General features: G+C 43.0%; 1 protein-coding gene across 1 annotated transcript in view; it reads right to left on the bottom strand.

The window, feature by feature from the left end:
- Positions 1–3,759: 3,759 nt before the first annotated feature.
- Positions 3,760–17,340, bottom strand: part of LOC139773994 (uncharacterized) — a 52,728-nt gene continuing 39,147 nt past the window's right edge. Inside the window, exons 11-16 of the mRNA XM_071708895.1 lie at positions 16,936–17,125; positions 16,643–16,840; positions 14,453–16,450; positions 14,241–14,341; positions 13,950–14,146; positions 3,760–4,452 (exon numbers count right to left, since the gene is read on the bottom strand). Coding sequence (XP_071564996.1) covers positions 4,264–4,452; positions 13,950–14,146; positions 14,241–14,341; positions 14,453–16,450; positions 16,643–16,840; positions 16,936–17,125 — 2,873 coding nt within the window. The 3' untranslated portion in view covers positions 3,760–4,263. The remainder of the gene's footprint in view (positions 4,453–13,949; positions 14,147–14,240; positions 14,342–14,452; positions 16,451–16,642; positions 16,841–16,935; positions 17,126–17,340) is intronic.

Consider the following 17,340-nt stretch of genomic DNA (forward strand, 5'->3'; position numbering starts at 1 on the left):
CGCGATATCATTTATTATGAGATGAACGGCTCGATGAACAATTCGAAGCTCAAGGAATTTACATTCGACGAAGATACGCTTTCTTCGCGAAACAAAAAGAAATCGTTATGAAACGGCGGAAAATATTAAAGGAGCAGTAATTGCCACTTTAATTTCCGCAGGGTGTTTCATTAATATTAATAAACGCGCCAACACTCATATATACACACATACTCCTCTCTCTATACATATACATATATACCTACACATACATATTTCCTGAGGTGAAATGAAGAAGAAATTGTGCCGTAGATGAAGCGAGAAAGGAACGGCGATAGTAAAAACGTAAGGACGTCGAATTAACCGGGCGAGCGCATGCTCGGCTCGACGAAAATCATTAATTAAGCGAGAACTAAATGCATGAGGAACAAGCCCCCTGTCATAACTTCCGCGTGACCTCGTAAATCACAACGAGGGTTTCTCGTACGGCTTCTTTTGCTCGCCCGCTGAACGGACGATGTTGCGACGCGATGCACCGTGTTGTTCAAGACGCGAGAGCTTCATTCGAAGCAAAGCGAGTGCGGACCGAATGTATTCGCGAAGGAATGAACTTCAACGAGAAGCAGAAAGATCGTTGACCGGGATTGTGGAAAATAAATCGCGCTGCGGAAAGATTTATCGATTATATTACAGATTATTCCTCGTTGCGGGTCACCCGAATGGACGATGAGCGAAATCGTAACTATCGTTTCATTAGCCGCACTGAAAATAAAATCTAAACGATCTTAATGATTTTCGATGACCTCATTCGCGGTCGCGAACAAAAGTAGAATTTCTTCTCCTAGCTCGAGCAGGATGTCGAGCATTATAATTTTGTTGAAATACAGCGGTATGATTTCGGAACGAGATCTACAGATTTTCGCCTCCCATCTCTCCGTCGCGTCGCCAGATGATACTATTTCTGCGGAGGATCGAAGCTCGGAGGTCCGAGAGGTCCGAGACCGTTGCGAGAACTTCGGCGGTGATGCTTTTAGCCCGTCCCATCGGACGAGTTATATTCAGTTTCGTTCCAATAACGTGCATACAGAAGTATCTCGACGTGCGAGAGGACGGAAAGGCAATAACAAGAATAGCCCACCGTCGGTCGATAATTTCGTCGGCGATCGACGAGATGCGGAGCCTGGAGATGCGTTGTTCATGCGAGAATTCCAATTAGACAATTCTGGTCGAGCGATCTCTGCGGATACTCGAGCGCTACCCTTCCCTCGGGAACAATCGGCCCTCCGGTCTTAGAAATCATTTACATAAGGCCGAGATCAGTTTGAAACACGTCACGTTAACCGACGATGTTAACTGACGACGGTCCGCGCGTTCTGCCGATTACTTCGAAACAAGCGAATTGTATGAGTTCGGTTAGTCGCTCCGTTCCAGTTCGATCGGTCGATTGTCTGGCGAAGCACCGTCTTTGTCCGATGCTTACGTGGTAGTTCTCGTAACGGCAATTCGAGGTTATCGATGAACTCCTTAATGGTTAGCAATAAAACGAACGACTGAGGCTACGTAATGTCGCTCGATAGATACATTTCATAGAGATCGTTCTCTCTCTCTCTCTCTCTTTCTCTCTCTCTCCATTTAGATCTCATTTATATCGCGACATTTTACCTCTTTTTAATCAGTCTCATTAATACGATAAGAATAAGGTTTCATCACGCGATCATTAACCTTCTTAAATAAGTAAATTTATCAAATACAAGATAAAATCTGTAAAATTTATTATACCCGCGCACATAAAGCGAATTGTGTCGTGCGATTTAATAATTCTAAACAACGATTTCCCAAGAGAAAGTGAGAGAGACACTTGCGAGCCAACGTATCAGTTCGTTCCTCATCGACGGTCCTTAATCTTCGCGTATGACTCCAAGGGAGCCATTGCCGCGGAAGTATTCATTCGTCGAGTTTATGGACACACGTTGGCAGATCGTAAGGTGTCTCCTTCTCTTTTATATTGCAACGCGGCGGAAACTATTGGTGCTGGTAGTAACGGCGGCACTGCCTCGAGCTTTCCTTCCTTCCTTCCTTCCTTATATCGAAGGCAAGCTTCACAAAGCACGGAAGCCGCATGAGGTGTTTACGGCCAGCAAAGCCCGGCTTCCTCGTTTAGTTTCGAAGCATTCGGGCGTGCTGCTCGCTCCTCAATTCGACGAGAATTTTGCGGCATGTACCGCACTGTCGCCTTTTCAATGCCATCGACTTCTTATTGCGAACGCTCATCCGCCCCAATGTCGAGGCATTCACGAAAATCACCGCGGGCGACCCTACCTTGATTGCTAACGTCAACCTTCACGCCTCACGTTTCGTGCGTTCCACATAATCGCATCGCGACGATAAAAAATTACGCCATTTCTCGATGGACGACCCTCGACGACAAAAGAGAGAAAACACCACAAGATCCCGGGGGCCAAATGACCTGACACATTATCATGAAGAAGATGAATTTGGGGCGTTCGAGATAATGTCTTCGGGTATTTCTTAAGATAAATTGAAAGTATATATAGGCACAAGCCTGGATTTGCGTCAAATTTACTTCGTAGGCTCGACAAATCGATCGGGTAATAACTCTCACGCGATGTGAGCGGAGTAAACTCGTATTCGGTTTGCATCGAGTGTACTCTAACAGAATTTACGCGTGCAGAGAGAATCCGATATGTGCACTTGCCGTAATGTGTCTTTGATCAAATTGCACGAGACAAATCAGCAGGATCCATGCGTTTCGCCGAATGAGCGACATAGTTAATGGTATTGCGAAGCAAGTCTCTGATTTCCCGAACACGAATACTTTCCCAGATGAGCTTCCCCAAGATACGCTTGACCTCGTTTTAAGGCCGGATATAAAAACCATTCCGCAAACCGCAAAACCGATATTGAAATTCGATTTTGCTACCTTTCTTTTTTTAACAGATTTCCATTGCTTAAATAGGTAAAAAAAAATGTCAAAAATATTAATTATAAAATATTAAAAATATTATTTAAGATATTTAATTCTAAATTTTAATTCTAATTTTTTTCTTCATTTCAGACGCATTTGCGCGCATTTCTCATTTAGCAAAAGCATTTCTGAATATCTCGGATTTTTTTTTATATTTGTGTGTCTATGTACTGTCTTCCGTGTTATTGTATATCCGTGTTTCCTTTCTTCTCGCAATATAAAAGGATGGATATATATCAGGGACACTCACTCGTGACGAGTATACAAAAGGTGGAGGCAGCCCTCAAAGTAACGCGAAGAAAATGCGGATTTTATCGGTCTCGGTCGACGTGCTACCCTCCGAATGTATCAAATTTCGAAACTATTTAAGCGAACCGTCGTACGATGGTCATACGACACTGTTAACCCCTTTCAGAACTGCGAGCACTTTAGGACCAAACTATCGATGATCCCTTTCAATGTGTCCGTCAATATTTTCTTAGTTTATCTCCCTCTTTCATTTGCCCAGATCGCCGATTCGTTCCGAAATCGATAAACCGATATTAAATCGCAGTTTTATTCTGTAATCAATGTTCAGCACTTCTCACAATTAAAGTCGAGCTTTCAAAAGGTAACCAATCGTGGTGTCGGAAAACTGACAGAACAGACACGGAGTTATAAAAATCCAGCGCGAATCATTCCGGCACGTGAGACCATAAATATTCCAACAATTTCCAACGATTTTAAAACTGTAAAATCGTTACGATTCTCATAGCGAACGCTGTATTACTAGCGATAAAAAGAAAAGCTTGAAACGATAAAGGTAAATATCAGGCATATTGCGCCACGTCTCATGAATATTTAATCGCTGGCCTTCGTTTGACGCGCATACACTCACGTCTCTGCACTCACACATTTCCTCTGTGCACTCTCGACCGATATATTCTAATGCCTGTGGCTGGTCGTCAAGCTTTACACACGCTTAAACGCTGATTGTTCCGATCGTAATCGCAGACGGTGATTGGAGTGCATTTCTAGGATTTCAATGAGTATAACGGAAGGAAGATGTGTGGCAATAATGGCAAAAGTAAGTTTTTTTTTCTCATTACACTCAACATTTATAACGCTCGGATCGATTCAATAAAAACAGCTTATGAATTTTTGCTGCAACAATCCTATAATTACCTTATAATTATCCTATAAATTATTTTATAAAAATATTGTACGCAAAGGAAGTCAAGCTTTGCTTTGTATCATTAACTGATACTTTGAATGATAATCAGGGGCAGTTTTTAGCAACACGCACAATCGTATCTCCTTTATTCCCATTTATTGGGAATTTTCGATGGCAAACGTGGTTTATTTGCCATTGTAATAACATACATGTTTTGATAATGATTAATGGCAGAGCATTGTGCGAAAATAAGACTCACCTGTCGCGCAATCAGCAATGTCGCATGTCGCATCAACACAATTATTGGGGCGACTGACAAAATTGTAATACTCACCTGTAACAAAAAGAAGAATATTGTATTAATATATTACTATACTAATTGTATAATAATTATATATATATTTATTTATTCAGTAATGGTAATATTACGAATTATATTTGTGCTAAACTTTAGAAAAATCAGATTTTATGCAGTTTAAATGGAATGCGATAAGGTAGATGTTAGAAACGGAAAGAAGATCAACCAAGATGACCAGGAAGAAATCTCATTAACGAATAATATGACCCGAGATCTTCGCACAAAAACACAATATGAAAGAGACTCGTTACTCGGATGTTTAGAAAAGAGAATGGTGACGGAGCCATTACTGTTAGCAATTAACCGTATTTGAACATGCAGTCGTGTGTGCAACAAAATCCTGTTGAACGACGAGTAAAAGAGAAAGAGAAAGAGAAAGAGAGAGAGAGAGAGAGAGAGAGAGAGAGAGAGAGAGAGAGAGAGAGAGAGAGAGAGAGAGAGAGAGAGAGAGAGAGAGAGAGAGAGAGAGAGAGAGAGAGAGAGAGAGAGAGAGAGAGAGAGAGAGAGAGAGAGAGAGAGAGAGAGAGAGATGGGGGAGGGAGAGAAGCAGCCATTTTAATTATATCGTTGGTGTTCATGAATAAACATGAATTCTGGATCTGACGTTCAAAATGTCTGCGATATTCCGTGGCAAAACGGCGATCTCTTCCGAGCTGAAGAACAATGAGGAAGAAGGCCGGATAATCTTCGTTGCGCAAATAAAGCTACCCGAGATATACTAAATTTATATGCAGCCCAGATTGAAAATTGCGCGATAGTGTGCAAATGAAGATCACCTAAGCCCGAAAATCATTTAGATCATTTAGGAATTTAATAAAGCTACGGCATTAGCTTAAGACTGTATATATTAAAATATATATGTATATCCATATATAAATTGCATGAATTGATTTATTCTTCCAAAATAAGTTTACTCATTAAATTTATTATTTCAAAGCTACCACAATACAAATGGAAAATGTATTAGTGCGTTCTTACAACTTTTCTATCATACAGCAGCAGTCAGCACTCTCATAAATTACGAGTTATCTTTATAAACAAATTTAAAACAACAGTTGCTCTGTTGCTTGTAAAACAGAAATCCATATTGCCATCTTCATTTTCATGATAAAAAAAACAGCCGACGCATCTTCGTCTTTAATGCCACTTTATTTTTTTGTTTGTATTTTGCTTTGTACAAAGTGCACAGTGCGTGATTAAGACCTTTCCTAATGAAATTAACCGTATACTTTTGTTTCTCGTAAGCATTAATTGTAAATAATTACTAATTAGAGAGTATTTACTCGTAAATGTATTCAAATAGTATTCTATTCTATCTAAAGGATATAATAATAATAGTATTATATATCATTATATTATATATCATTTATCATACAAATATTCATATCCTTTTAATTACAATAGAAATATTTATAATTTTGACTAAATGTCACAACTGAATAATTCTCGTGCAATTTCCAATATAAAGGTACAATATTTTACAAGCTCGTTTCGCTAGGACAAATGTACATTGGAAATTATTATCATATTTTAATAATTCAAAACGTTAGGACTGCAAGTTGTTGCAAAAGACCAGTGCTGTGATGATGGAAAATATTATGGCATACGACCGGCGAAGTATCTTTTCCCGCCACTCGCTCTATCGACTAATCTTATCAGCGTTGTCATAAAGGAAAATAACTCGTGGACAGAGGAGAGAAAATTATGGGATATTAACCTCGTTCCGCGGTATAGTCGGATCGAGAGGACGAGAATCAAGCTGGCGGAGCTTGAAATGTTTACAAACTGCCGTTTACAAAACGGTCAATAAGATTTATGTCAACCGGAATACGATTAGCATGACGCTCATTACCGTAAATGGCACCAAGGCCGTTTATCCTCTTAGAATGACACTCTGTGTAGAAAATGGCTAATAAAAAATGTAATATAACGTTTTTTACAACAGCCAGTTCAGGAATCGTAGTTCGCGCCATTTCAAGCGCTCGTATCAACTAGATTAATCTCTTTTTTTTCGGATCGCGTGAACTTTCTACCTCATTTTTAGTCATCGTATAAATATTGTATATTATATGTAAATGCTGGTAAGAGGGAAGCTATAAAACTGAGCGCGATAAAGTCACACGATACTGCGACGGTCCGCTGATTAGATCACAGATTGTGTCTGTGTAGGAGAGAAAGAATTACAGGGATTTATTTAACAACTCAGTTAAGAGGCTCAGCTCTAGAAGCGCATTTTACGACTTAGCGTATATATACGCATATACATATGCAAATAACGAAAATCGAAGAAGGCTACCAATCAAGTAAATTACGGCAATGGCAGTATCGTGCAACATCAAAATTTGTTTCGCATTTCATCAGCTTTGCAATCTACTTTGCAAGCAATGCAAATAGCGAAAATTGATATAAAAAGCTCGCTCCTCTCGAACGTGACGTTCGGATTAAATCGCAGCTTCGACTTCGTTTCTTTTGATGATCGGGTATCTTTGAGACTATCGTGCGGGAGGATCTCTGCGAGATTCGCGACTTGCCCGGAAGCGAAGCGGGTCTGGATAAGGACCGGCGAGGCAAATGGAAGGGTCGATGCCTCGTTTGCCTGACGTGACGGATAAAAGGAAACGTTTCCAAAGCGCCTGGACCAGTACCAATTGGCCTGGTTCAATGGACACAGACAACCTCAAAGGATGAAGATCCCCGCTTTTAATTCTTTTTTTACAATCTTCTCGGTAAATACAAAATCTCAAATTGAAAGGAAAGCGCCTATCCCGCTCGGTTGCCCGAAGAACAGATACGAAGTCATACAATAAATCCTTTTACAACGGCACTTGGACATTTTCCAGGACGTAATTCGTCGACCTACTACCAATATGGAACGAGTAAATACTGCGAAATTAAATGAAAAAGAAAACTGAGCGTAGTTGAGAAAAGATTTAGAACGTGTACACGTGTTACTCCTTGTTGGATCGCGCAGGAAGACAAGAACCCGTTTACGTTTGTGTTTCAGCTGAACCACCGGTGAGAGGTTCATTTGTCATTGTTGCAGCTGGCTAATAGCGTAAGTCAATCAACGAGAACGTTAACGAGCATCTAGGGGATTACCCACATCGCGTAAGCTGAGCACCAGGATGACCATAAGATCAGCTAATCCACGATTGATTGGCTATTTGACGCTTATCGACACTGAAAGTGAACTGAGCTAGTACCATGATTAATAGCCTTTTAAATTTAAAAAAAACCGTTTAGCGGTATTGGGTTGCATGTAATTAAGCCATTTTAGGTCTGTGTAATAAATTACTTTGATTTTAAATAAAATAATCCCTGAGGAAGGGGTTTTATCTCTCTATCAAAATTCTCTCTCCGAGTTACTTCTCGATATGGCACATATCTAGGTGATGTGACATTTGCACGAAACACACGTTTCGAAACCGCGTTCCCTTAACTCGTTGCGCGTCGAAGTAACGTTAATGACTCTCTACGGCGAAGTTACAGAAAACGACGGGAAACTTGGCGCGGTAGAAATGGTGCGACGGACATATACCCACGGAATTTCCACGACAACGATTCCAATAATATGTTTTAGCGGAGATTTCCGCTCCGCGTAGAACGCATCAGTTTAAATTACGAGGGCATTATCTCGTTGCGTGGAAATTGCACCGTAGTGACTGCTCGTACCTCATAACCGTTTAGAAAAACTTCGCAACCGGTAAAACTTCAGCGCGGCGATATCGCGCGGATGCAGCCGGGATTTACCGCGGGGTGATATCACTGCGCTTCGACAACGACGCAGAGGCAGGGATGCGAACGTTCGAGCTACGCTCTCGTTTTACATACTCTCGTTAGCATCGCTCTCAAATAACAAGCCTGGAAGACAAATATCCCCCCGTGATGACCGCGCGCGGGATCAGGATACGGATAGGAAGCGTCTAACGGTAAGTCCTGCAACGTATAGGCGGCGCGAATGTATCATGAATATTTCAAGACCTGTAAGTATCTGCGGAGGCACGAAGGCAAAAGCTGTTTCGAATTCAGCCGAAGCGACGACCCAAGTATCCCTCTCTTCTCTTCTCTTCGTCCGACAATGAGATCGATACTGTCTTCGATCGCGATCGCGGCAAACAACGTATGAATATCGTCGATACTCGGCCCGATGAGTTATCGGTCCAATAAAAATCAAACAATGGAATCGTACGTGCCGCACCGCAATAAAAACAATAAAATAAACCATCTTGCCGAACAAATGGCTCTCTCGAGTCTGCCCTCTTGTCCGCGGTCTCGCTCGTAATCCGTCAAGAAATAAAGCGTGTACGTGGCGCGAATGGCGAGAGACAAATGTGGACTTGTGACTTGTAGCTTCACTTGTCCGCCGTGTAAACCAGTGCATTTTGCTGCTACCGCCGCCCGCAAAATGACGTAATGTAATCCGCGCAAATACGGGGGATGAGAATACTTTTTGTTCGCTTTTCATCCCGTCACGACTACAAAGGTCCTACTTATCAAAATCTCGCTGATTGCAACAGGCAATTTTAACAGATTGAACTAAAGGCGATTTAAAAGGGAGTTGAACTTCCTATTGAACAGATACTGACGTTTTCCTAATAAAGATACCCTACCGATGTTGCAGAAAATAACGTTTCAATTCCCATTTTTACCGGCAATGACTTACCACATCCCTCTCCACAGAGTTAGGGCTAAAAACCATTATTCGTCTTTGCTTCTTGATAAGTCTGCTGAGTCTCTGGGTTCTTTGAGCGCAGGTCAATGGCTTTCCGGAGATCGGAAACTCGTCCTGCAACTCATTCTCGAGATCATCCACGCTTTTGTCAACCGGTGAATTCTGCTTCGTCGTTACCGTGCTCAGTGGCACGGCCTTCGCAATCAGAGTCTCACTCCGCACGCTCCAACTGGACCCGCCGTATTTCTTCATGTTCATCAAATCGCCTATGCTGCCTCTCACGCTACTGCTGCCCAGCTGAAGGTTCGTTCGGGATAAGGCGGGTGAATGCGGAAGCGACTCGGAACATTTCTCCGTCGACCTGACAACATCTGGCAGGATTGTCTTGCTCTGAAGCTTATCCAGATCCGACAGGGACGATCCTCGACGGATTTTCGCTCGCACTTGAAGACTTTTCTTCGAGAGTCTCTCCTTGCTCTCTCTCTCCTTCTCGCCGCGGCTCACGCTCTTCGAAGATAACGATGACTTCATAGCGAACAGGCCCGCCTTCAAAGGGAACAATAAAGCCCATTCCGTCGACTTCTCCCGAGTTTCCATTGTGTAGTTTTTCGTCTTTCTTGATGATACTCAGAAACTCAATAAGATAGCTCTTTTCCTTTCAGCGGAAATTGAGAATTCAATTCGTCAAAACGTTATCATTTTTTCGAGTGACGAAGGTTCTTGTCGTCCGTGATGGGGTTTCAACACGATATTTCGTCATATAGAGCCGTTAACATATATTGAAACAAATCGTGGTTACATGTGTCAAGGATATTCGCGATAGTGTCGCATCCGCTATTTAAAAGGATATCCGCTTCATATCGGCTTATCGAATTTCGTTCAAACCGTCCATTAATTACATCCTTATACTTGAACTAGTTAAAAAATTTCTTTTTATATATGTAGCATTTTTCTTTTTATGACTCATGATAATGATCTTCGTTGCACGTATAATCCACAGGTACCTGACGTCCTCCGTTTATCCTCTTCGTAATAATGTTCTAGCCAAGTTCCTACGTAAGTTTCCCATGTCGCCGGTATTCAAATCCAAGAAGCGCGGCGCGAATTATTTTGACGTAGATTTATAGTGCCTCGCGTGAGAAAGGGAAGATCCTCTTTCAGCCAGTTCCACGATCAGACTCGCTAAGAGATCCAAGCGCGAGAACCGAGCTGAAGGTGGTGGTCAGCTTCCCTCGGCTGGACCACTCGGTGGTATTTTCACTTAAGTTAACACGACCCCCCGCACAGACGCGCCCTTTGCGAGGCATACGACGAGACTTCCGTCTAATAAAAGCCTAATAACGATCGATACAATCGCTCCGCCTCTTTCATCCGCCGATTCGTTGAAGTCGAGAGTGTGCTTAACTTCGAACTTGGCGAGAAGAGGTAACTTCAAGGGAACTTGAAGAGCGGGGCGAGACTTTCGCCCTTCGATCCTTTTGCACGACGTGCCGATGTGCTCGTAGTCGTCGGACCATTGACTATAACGATACTGAAAGATAAACGTTCAGGTCGGGTTGACAAGCGCCAGCCGCGATAAGCAAATGGCGGGAGGCAAGACCTTGCCGCGAAGGTGATACCGATTTCTCGCCGTCGGACTGGCAGTCATACGGGCTTCTGATTACGACGCGGGCCACCGGCTTGGCCTACATAGATTACGTTCTACGAGGTCCTACCGCAGGAAAACGCGTGTATGCGTTTACGAGCTTAAAAGAAGAACCGTCTTCAATTTGTTAGACATAGCTGAAATAATCTCGATACATGCATTACATTATTATTTAAAGAAATCAATGTACATTTAATCGTATGTATGTTGAAACTCGATACCGCGTAAAACAATTGTTCCTTAATATACGTATGCATGTATATCCGATTTAATTAATATGTAAATTATATAAATTAATTAAAATATAAATATATGCCATATTGAACGTATTTAACATAATTGACCGGAAATTGAAATATAGAGCGTATATATGCGGATTGCACTTGCTATCCTACATATGTGCTTAAATTGTATTTCGAGATGGACTGACAGAGCTCTCCGAGAATAATACGCTGTAAGCGCGAAGAATTGTGCGTAGAGAACGAAATGGAGGCGAGATGAGGCTTTATCAAGACTCGTTCGACGGCGGAATGCAAAATGCATGCGACGAGAAGGAATCCGAATAAAATGCAAAGTGAGCGCGCTCGCAGCACGGAAACCTACATCTTTACATGAATAATAAAAAACGCGGCGGCGATGCGGTGGTGAAATCCGCCAACGTGCGTAGAAATACGGCGGCGGTGACTATACCGGCAGTCACGATCAAGTATAAGAACGTGTCTACACGTAAAAGCTATTTTATCAGTAAGAAACAAAGAAGAGAGGAAAAGCACGGTCCGATGGCTGACCCTTGAACTCTTATAAATCGCTTTAACAAGAAACTCGGTCTCGAACAGCGGAAAAATTCCCCCGCCGTTGAAACATCCGTCCTAATGCGATCCGATCATTTTTCTTTTCCTTCGTGCGCGACGAGAGGAAGAGAGGAAGAAAATGAGGAGCACCCGGAAAATATCCCGCGAAGTGCTTCGACATTTCGCGAGACGCACAAAAATGGGTTCCCTACAAATTTTTATCGCGGCGATAATGTTTTCGCGTAGGATGGAAACGGTTGATTTGTACGAGTGCATTACGTATCTCGTGACGTACTCTCGGGAGCCATATCGCCCATATCCCTCGCGTCGAGTCGAACTTCCAGGAAGATCAATCCAAAATTATTTCCCGTAGGACGATTACTCTGCCGAGGATAGTTCTTCCGGCATGCAGGTAACGAGGGAGCGAGATCACGCAAGGATGATAATTCAGTCCCGCAAGAGTAATAGCAAATTCGGCTATTGTTCTCTCGAGCGCGAAAAACTTATGGTATTCGTTCGTTTAAATGATACCTAAACAATGCCGTGATATTGCGATTTTTTTCGTTTATTATTCTCTCTATTTCTTTTTTTTAAACCGTATTTTTTAACGCAATTTCGCGATGATCATATAGAGTGCGTAGCTTTATTTTTCAAAATCGACAGCTATTAAAACCGTTGTTAGTTGGAGTAATTACAACGCCAAGAGGCCGGTCTTCCTGGTACGGTTTCCAAGCCGTGGAAGCGGAAAACAAACAATCGCTTCGCAACTGCCTGTTTCAGTCCGCCCACGGCCCCGCGCGAATTTACATTTTCCACCGGCGCGGCGGCGGGCTAAAGTTTCTCGAGCATATACGATATATCGACTGTTGCGGTTCCCAGGAGTGCGCCAGGTGCGTACTCCGCTACTTTTGTTCGGTCCGACAAGACTGCGTTAATGGAAGTTTCGTGTAAGCCAGGCGTTAATCTGGCACCGGACGATCCGACAACGAGCGGTACACTTTTTAAGGTGGCGACGCTGAGGCGATAACGAGCGTCAATAATTCGCTACGATACTTTATGTCGTCGAGTATTTGCCTCGCACCTAAATCAATAGACGGCATATGACGGTAATAACGTTTAACGGTCGTCGATTAGCACGATATGGAATATCGGTGCAATTGAAGGGGAAAATATGTCTGACTAACTGGATAAATAGCAAGAAACTCTCGATAATAAAATTAGCAAGTGACACATCATTTTGATTTAATTATTACCGCATCGCTGAAGATGGCTTAAAACCGAAACATTCGATTTATAATTATGTATCTTATTATTTATTAAAGATCATCGGTTTAACACTAACTTACGCGCCGTCAACCGTGTTGAACTCTCAAAGGCTCCTTTTTATTTGTCACGAAAAAAATATGTCTCTGCCGCAAGTTACGACGAGAAAAACGGGCGAGCGAAAAAAGGCAGGAAACCGCCGTAATGCATGTACATGCCGTGACTCTTATACCCATCCCTTTGTCTCGAGTTTCAAGTAGAGTAAGCTCGAGGATGATTGGAATGAGCATTTCGGCGAAACGATGCTATCGATGCGTCACGCGAGTGTCCGATTGTTTAACAGTTTCGTCGCATCCTTCCCGGAAAGTAACGTCACATGTCACACTTCTTTATCTGCACGCCATTTGCGAGATATTTGATCAATTTTCAGCTGATATATAAACCGATATACATATGCCGATGCACGTACATATACCAAGTCGAGTGTTGTTTTTGCCTGGTCGCGGAAAAGCATTTTTCTGCCAATCGATAGAGAGCGAAACTCCGCCTGCCTCTGCATTAATGATAACATCGTCAGCGTTCTATCAATCATCATGACACATTGGCACATCAGCGATCGCTAAATATGGGCGAAACTAGTTTATGCAAATAATACCCGACTATAGATAGAACCAGCGAGTCTTTATCTCGCAGCCTCATTAAATATATTCGATGAGGATCAACGTACTGCCAGCGACCTTCCGTCCTTGAGCAATTAACATATAAACGAGCGACAAACCGGAGAACCGGGTAGTTCGTCTACGTGTGCAATGAATCGACGTTACGTGAAGGTAATGATTGACAAGGCCATTGTAGCTTGTCGTGAAGGACTACGACAAATGCGGGTTACTGCCGACGATATGCCGGCATCGCCGCATTTTTCCAAAGGTCGCCTCTGCGATCATTGACCGTCATTCTAACGAATGCCGGTGTGATTGGTTTAATGGTCGAAATTTAAAACAAAGGATTGAAAATTTATTGGCAGTTATTATTGCCGCTTCGCTATATTCCGTCATCTTCGCGAAAAATTAAAAACGTGTCGTTAGGTCTTAATTTTACGTACGTTTAGCTGCATGATGATCTGATTGTACGCCCAGTGCCACCGTTGCCTCGCCGTCATCTCTGGACGTTCCTTCAGTTGCGTGGGCACCGGCGCGACCATCCCGAGGAGTTCCTCGTCGGGCGGCGGCTCTTGCGGACTTCTCGGCGGAGTGTCCATCTGAACGCTTTCATCCAACGACGCCTGCTTTATTATACTCCCTGAAAATTGAGTCAGCCGATCGATTGATTAACAAGAAAATGTTATATAATATTGTATTTCTTATTTAATTAATAATTAGCAAAATAATCTTACCTCGCGGGCTTTCAATATGCGACAAAGGCGGAGTTTCTTTGTACTGATCAAGTGAGTCCTCTCGAGAGTTACGAAGTAAGGCTTCCTCACCTCGTTCGTACCTTTAGCAGAAATAAAAAATTAATTACACATCCGAACTGATATGATATATCAAAGAAAGAATATTTTCAATTATTAATTATAATTTATAAATGTAAAATTTAATTTCATACCTCTCAAGAGTCTCGTCCCGCATCTGGTAGTCACCGTTCACTGTGTTGCTGAGAACAATATCGCTCTGATCTATCGACTCCTGATCCTTGAAATGACCGCGTTGATAGCTCTCCGCTCTGGAAATGGGATGCGGCGTAAAGTTATGTCCGTAGTTGCTACCTCGTAGTTCTCTCTGTTGATACGAATCGGTCCTTGTAAGAGGCGGTTTGAATACTTCAGTGGTCGACGAGAAGGAATCCTTTCTAGGCAGTTGAGCGTACGATCCTCTACGACTGTAAGAATCCTCGGTGTAGTTATCCGAGACGTAAGAGTCCCCTCTCGTGAGTTTCGGTTTCTGCGAGAGCGTTTGCTGAGAGTGCTGATTCTGATGCGACAGTTGCGAATCCTTTCGCTGCGCCTCTTTAGGAATAATCTCTGGATAATCTTCATCATCGATAATATCCTCTTGATAGGAATCCGTTCTAGCCAACGGTCGTTTCCCGTTCACGATATTCGTAGTAGTATGAACCATCGCGGTAGTGGTTACGTGGTTGGCCGTCACATGATTGCCTATCGTAATCGCCTGTGATTGAGCGACATTCTGAGGAGACTCAACTAAGGTGGCGGGCGCGGGACTCGAGTCACCCGCTGTCGAGTACTCGCTGTACGCCTTCTTGAGTTGACTGCTGTTGGAGCTCACGGCAGTTTCGAACGAGTCCTTCAGCTCGTCGTCCTTCGACTCGAGCGAGTCCGTATTCTGCTGAAGAAGCGGACTGGCCTCGCGCTTGCCGCTGAGTTTCTTTCTTCTCGAGTTGCTCAACGCATCCTCATTTTCTTGAGACTGATAGAGATATTCCGACTCGCTCGATGGATAACCGTTCGGTCTTGTCTGACCTCGTGGCGTGGTCACGGATAGCTCAGGCACTTCGCTCTGTCTTCTGTCCGTCGCCGTCGCTGTACCCTCTTTGTAACGCTGCTCCTCAAAGGACCCTTGATACGAGTCTGGATACTCGTCGTACGACTCTTGATAATTATACGTCGTAGGCACGTCATTCTGCTCACTATACGGAGTTTTATAGTCTACGAAATCTTCCTGCGGCTGCTTGGTATAGGATTCCTGATAATTATCCTGTGACGTAACAGGCACTTGATTATACGTCTCTTGATAAGTCTTCTGATAATCGGTCGACGTATTGATATTGTACTGAGAATCATACTGTTCCGGCTGATACTGATTATAGGTGTTCGTGACGTTATTTTGATCGTAAACGCTCGTCGGCACGGTAGTAACACTGTAATCGTCGTATTGCTCTTGATACGCGTCCTGCTGCTTGTATTCCGGCTGTTGATATTGAACGTTGTTCTGATCAAAGCCCATCTCGTGATAATTGTCCTCAATTATCATGCCGTCGGGTTTGTCGTACTGATTCTTTGCCTGATTCGCGTACTGGTGATCGTTCGCCTGGCTAGCAACTGGATATGTCGTGTCCAGATACGCTTCCTGATACGCCTGAGTGTTTTGCTGCGCGTAAGGTTGCTGGTACTCGTCCTTGTATGAGTTCTGTTGCGCGTACGTTGTCTGTTCGTAGCTATTCTGCATTTGTTGTTGCTCTGGATACGATTGATCATATTGGCCATCGACTTGCGGCGCATAACCGTACTGATTATCCTGATTTACCTCGGGATACCGAGTCTTGTTAACGGAGTCGGTCTGACTGCTCTGCTGCTGGCTATAAATGTTCTCCGTATACGTGTCCTGCGGCAGATTGTCCTGACTACGATAAGCGTAATTATAGTCCTCATTATAGTCGGATTTGTAGTAGCTCTCCTCGGAGGGCGTTCTAGTCTTTGGCAGTTGTCTGCTCGGCGTAGCGGGCAGAGAAGCGAGCTTACGGTTGATCACCACGTTGCTCGGTTTGGTCGGGGTCGGAGGTAGTTTCTTACCGGTGCCACCCTCCTGCCGCGACATCGGACGTTGCTGCGGCTGCAAGATCTTCCGGCGACGAGTATTATATCCGCTTTAGAAAGAAATATCAAGTATTTAATGTACATGTTCAGGTATATCATTCTTTTAAGTTTCTCCTTCTTTCTATTTTAATTTGTGTTTTTAACTTTTTAACTTTCAGTAATTGTAGCACATTCCAACGTTCCGGTTATAATAAAATTTATAATAAAATTAGAATCAAAGAGAAAATTCTGTAATGACATACTTATAGTCGAGCTCATCCGATTCATAGCTACGCTGTCTGGTAACAGTGGGTCTGTAGTCCGGCCGATGTATACCGATGCTCGAAGCCGGCCTCTGTGGAAGCGTCTTTCGGTTTCGTTTATTTTCATAGTACGTATTTGTTCCTAAGAATCGTTTCCCTCCACTGTCCCACTGTCTGTCCTCATCGTCCTGACCATATCTGCGAAGAGAGAAAGAGAGACGGAGATTAGTTTCTTTTCCGACAATTACATTCTTTTTCTTCGCGGTATTTATTGGCGCCGTGTACTGGCTTACCTCTCATCCTGATAGACGTATCCCGTTATGGTATCATAGTATTCGTTATACCTAATATCCGTCTCGCATTCCGGATATGTGGCGCTCATTTTACCCACTCTACCGTCGCTGCTATATCCATCAGCGTAATACGAGTGATCGTCGTATAGGGTCATCTGTCTCTCCAGAGACGGTCTTCTATACGGAATTGCTTGGAAAACAGGCAAAAAAATCATACACATTCGTCTTTATTCCTGACAATAAATCATAGCGAATATTTAATAAAATTGAAAGCAAATGAGTTTAATTAAAAATACGCAGACACATTTAATGAATACTTTATTTATCGTTGTGTAGCTAAGCGTAGAATCTAGGATTATTGCAAGGATAGAGAAGGGGAAGGAGCGAACAAAAGATATGGAGAAA

This window comes from Temnothorax nylanderi, unplaced genomic scaffold (assembly GCF_030848795.1).
Source record: "Temnothorax nylanderi isolate EJ_2023f unplaced genomic scaffold, tnyl_v1.0 TNYL_tig0072_pilon, whole genome shotgun sequence".
Taxonomy (NCBI): domain Eukaryota; kingdom Metazoa; phylum Arthropoda; class Insecta; order Hymenoptera; family Formicidae; genus Temnothorax; species Temnothorax nylanderi.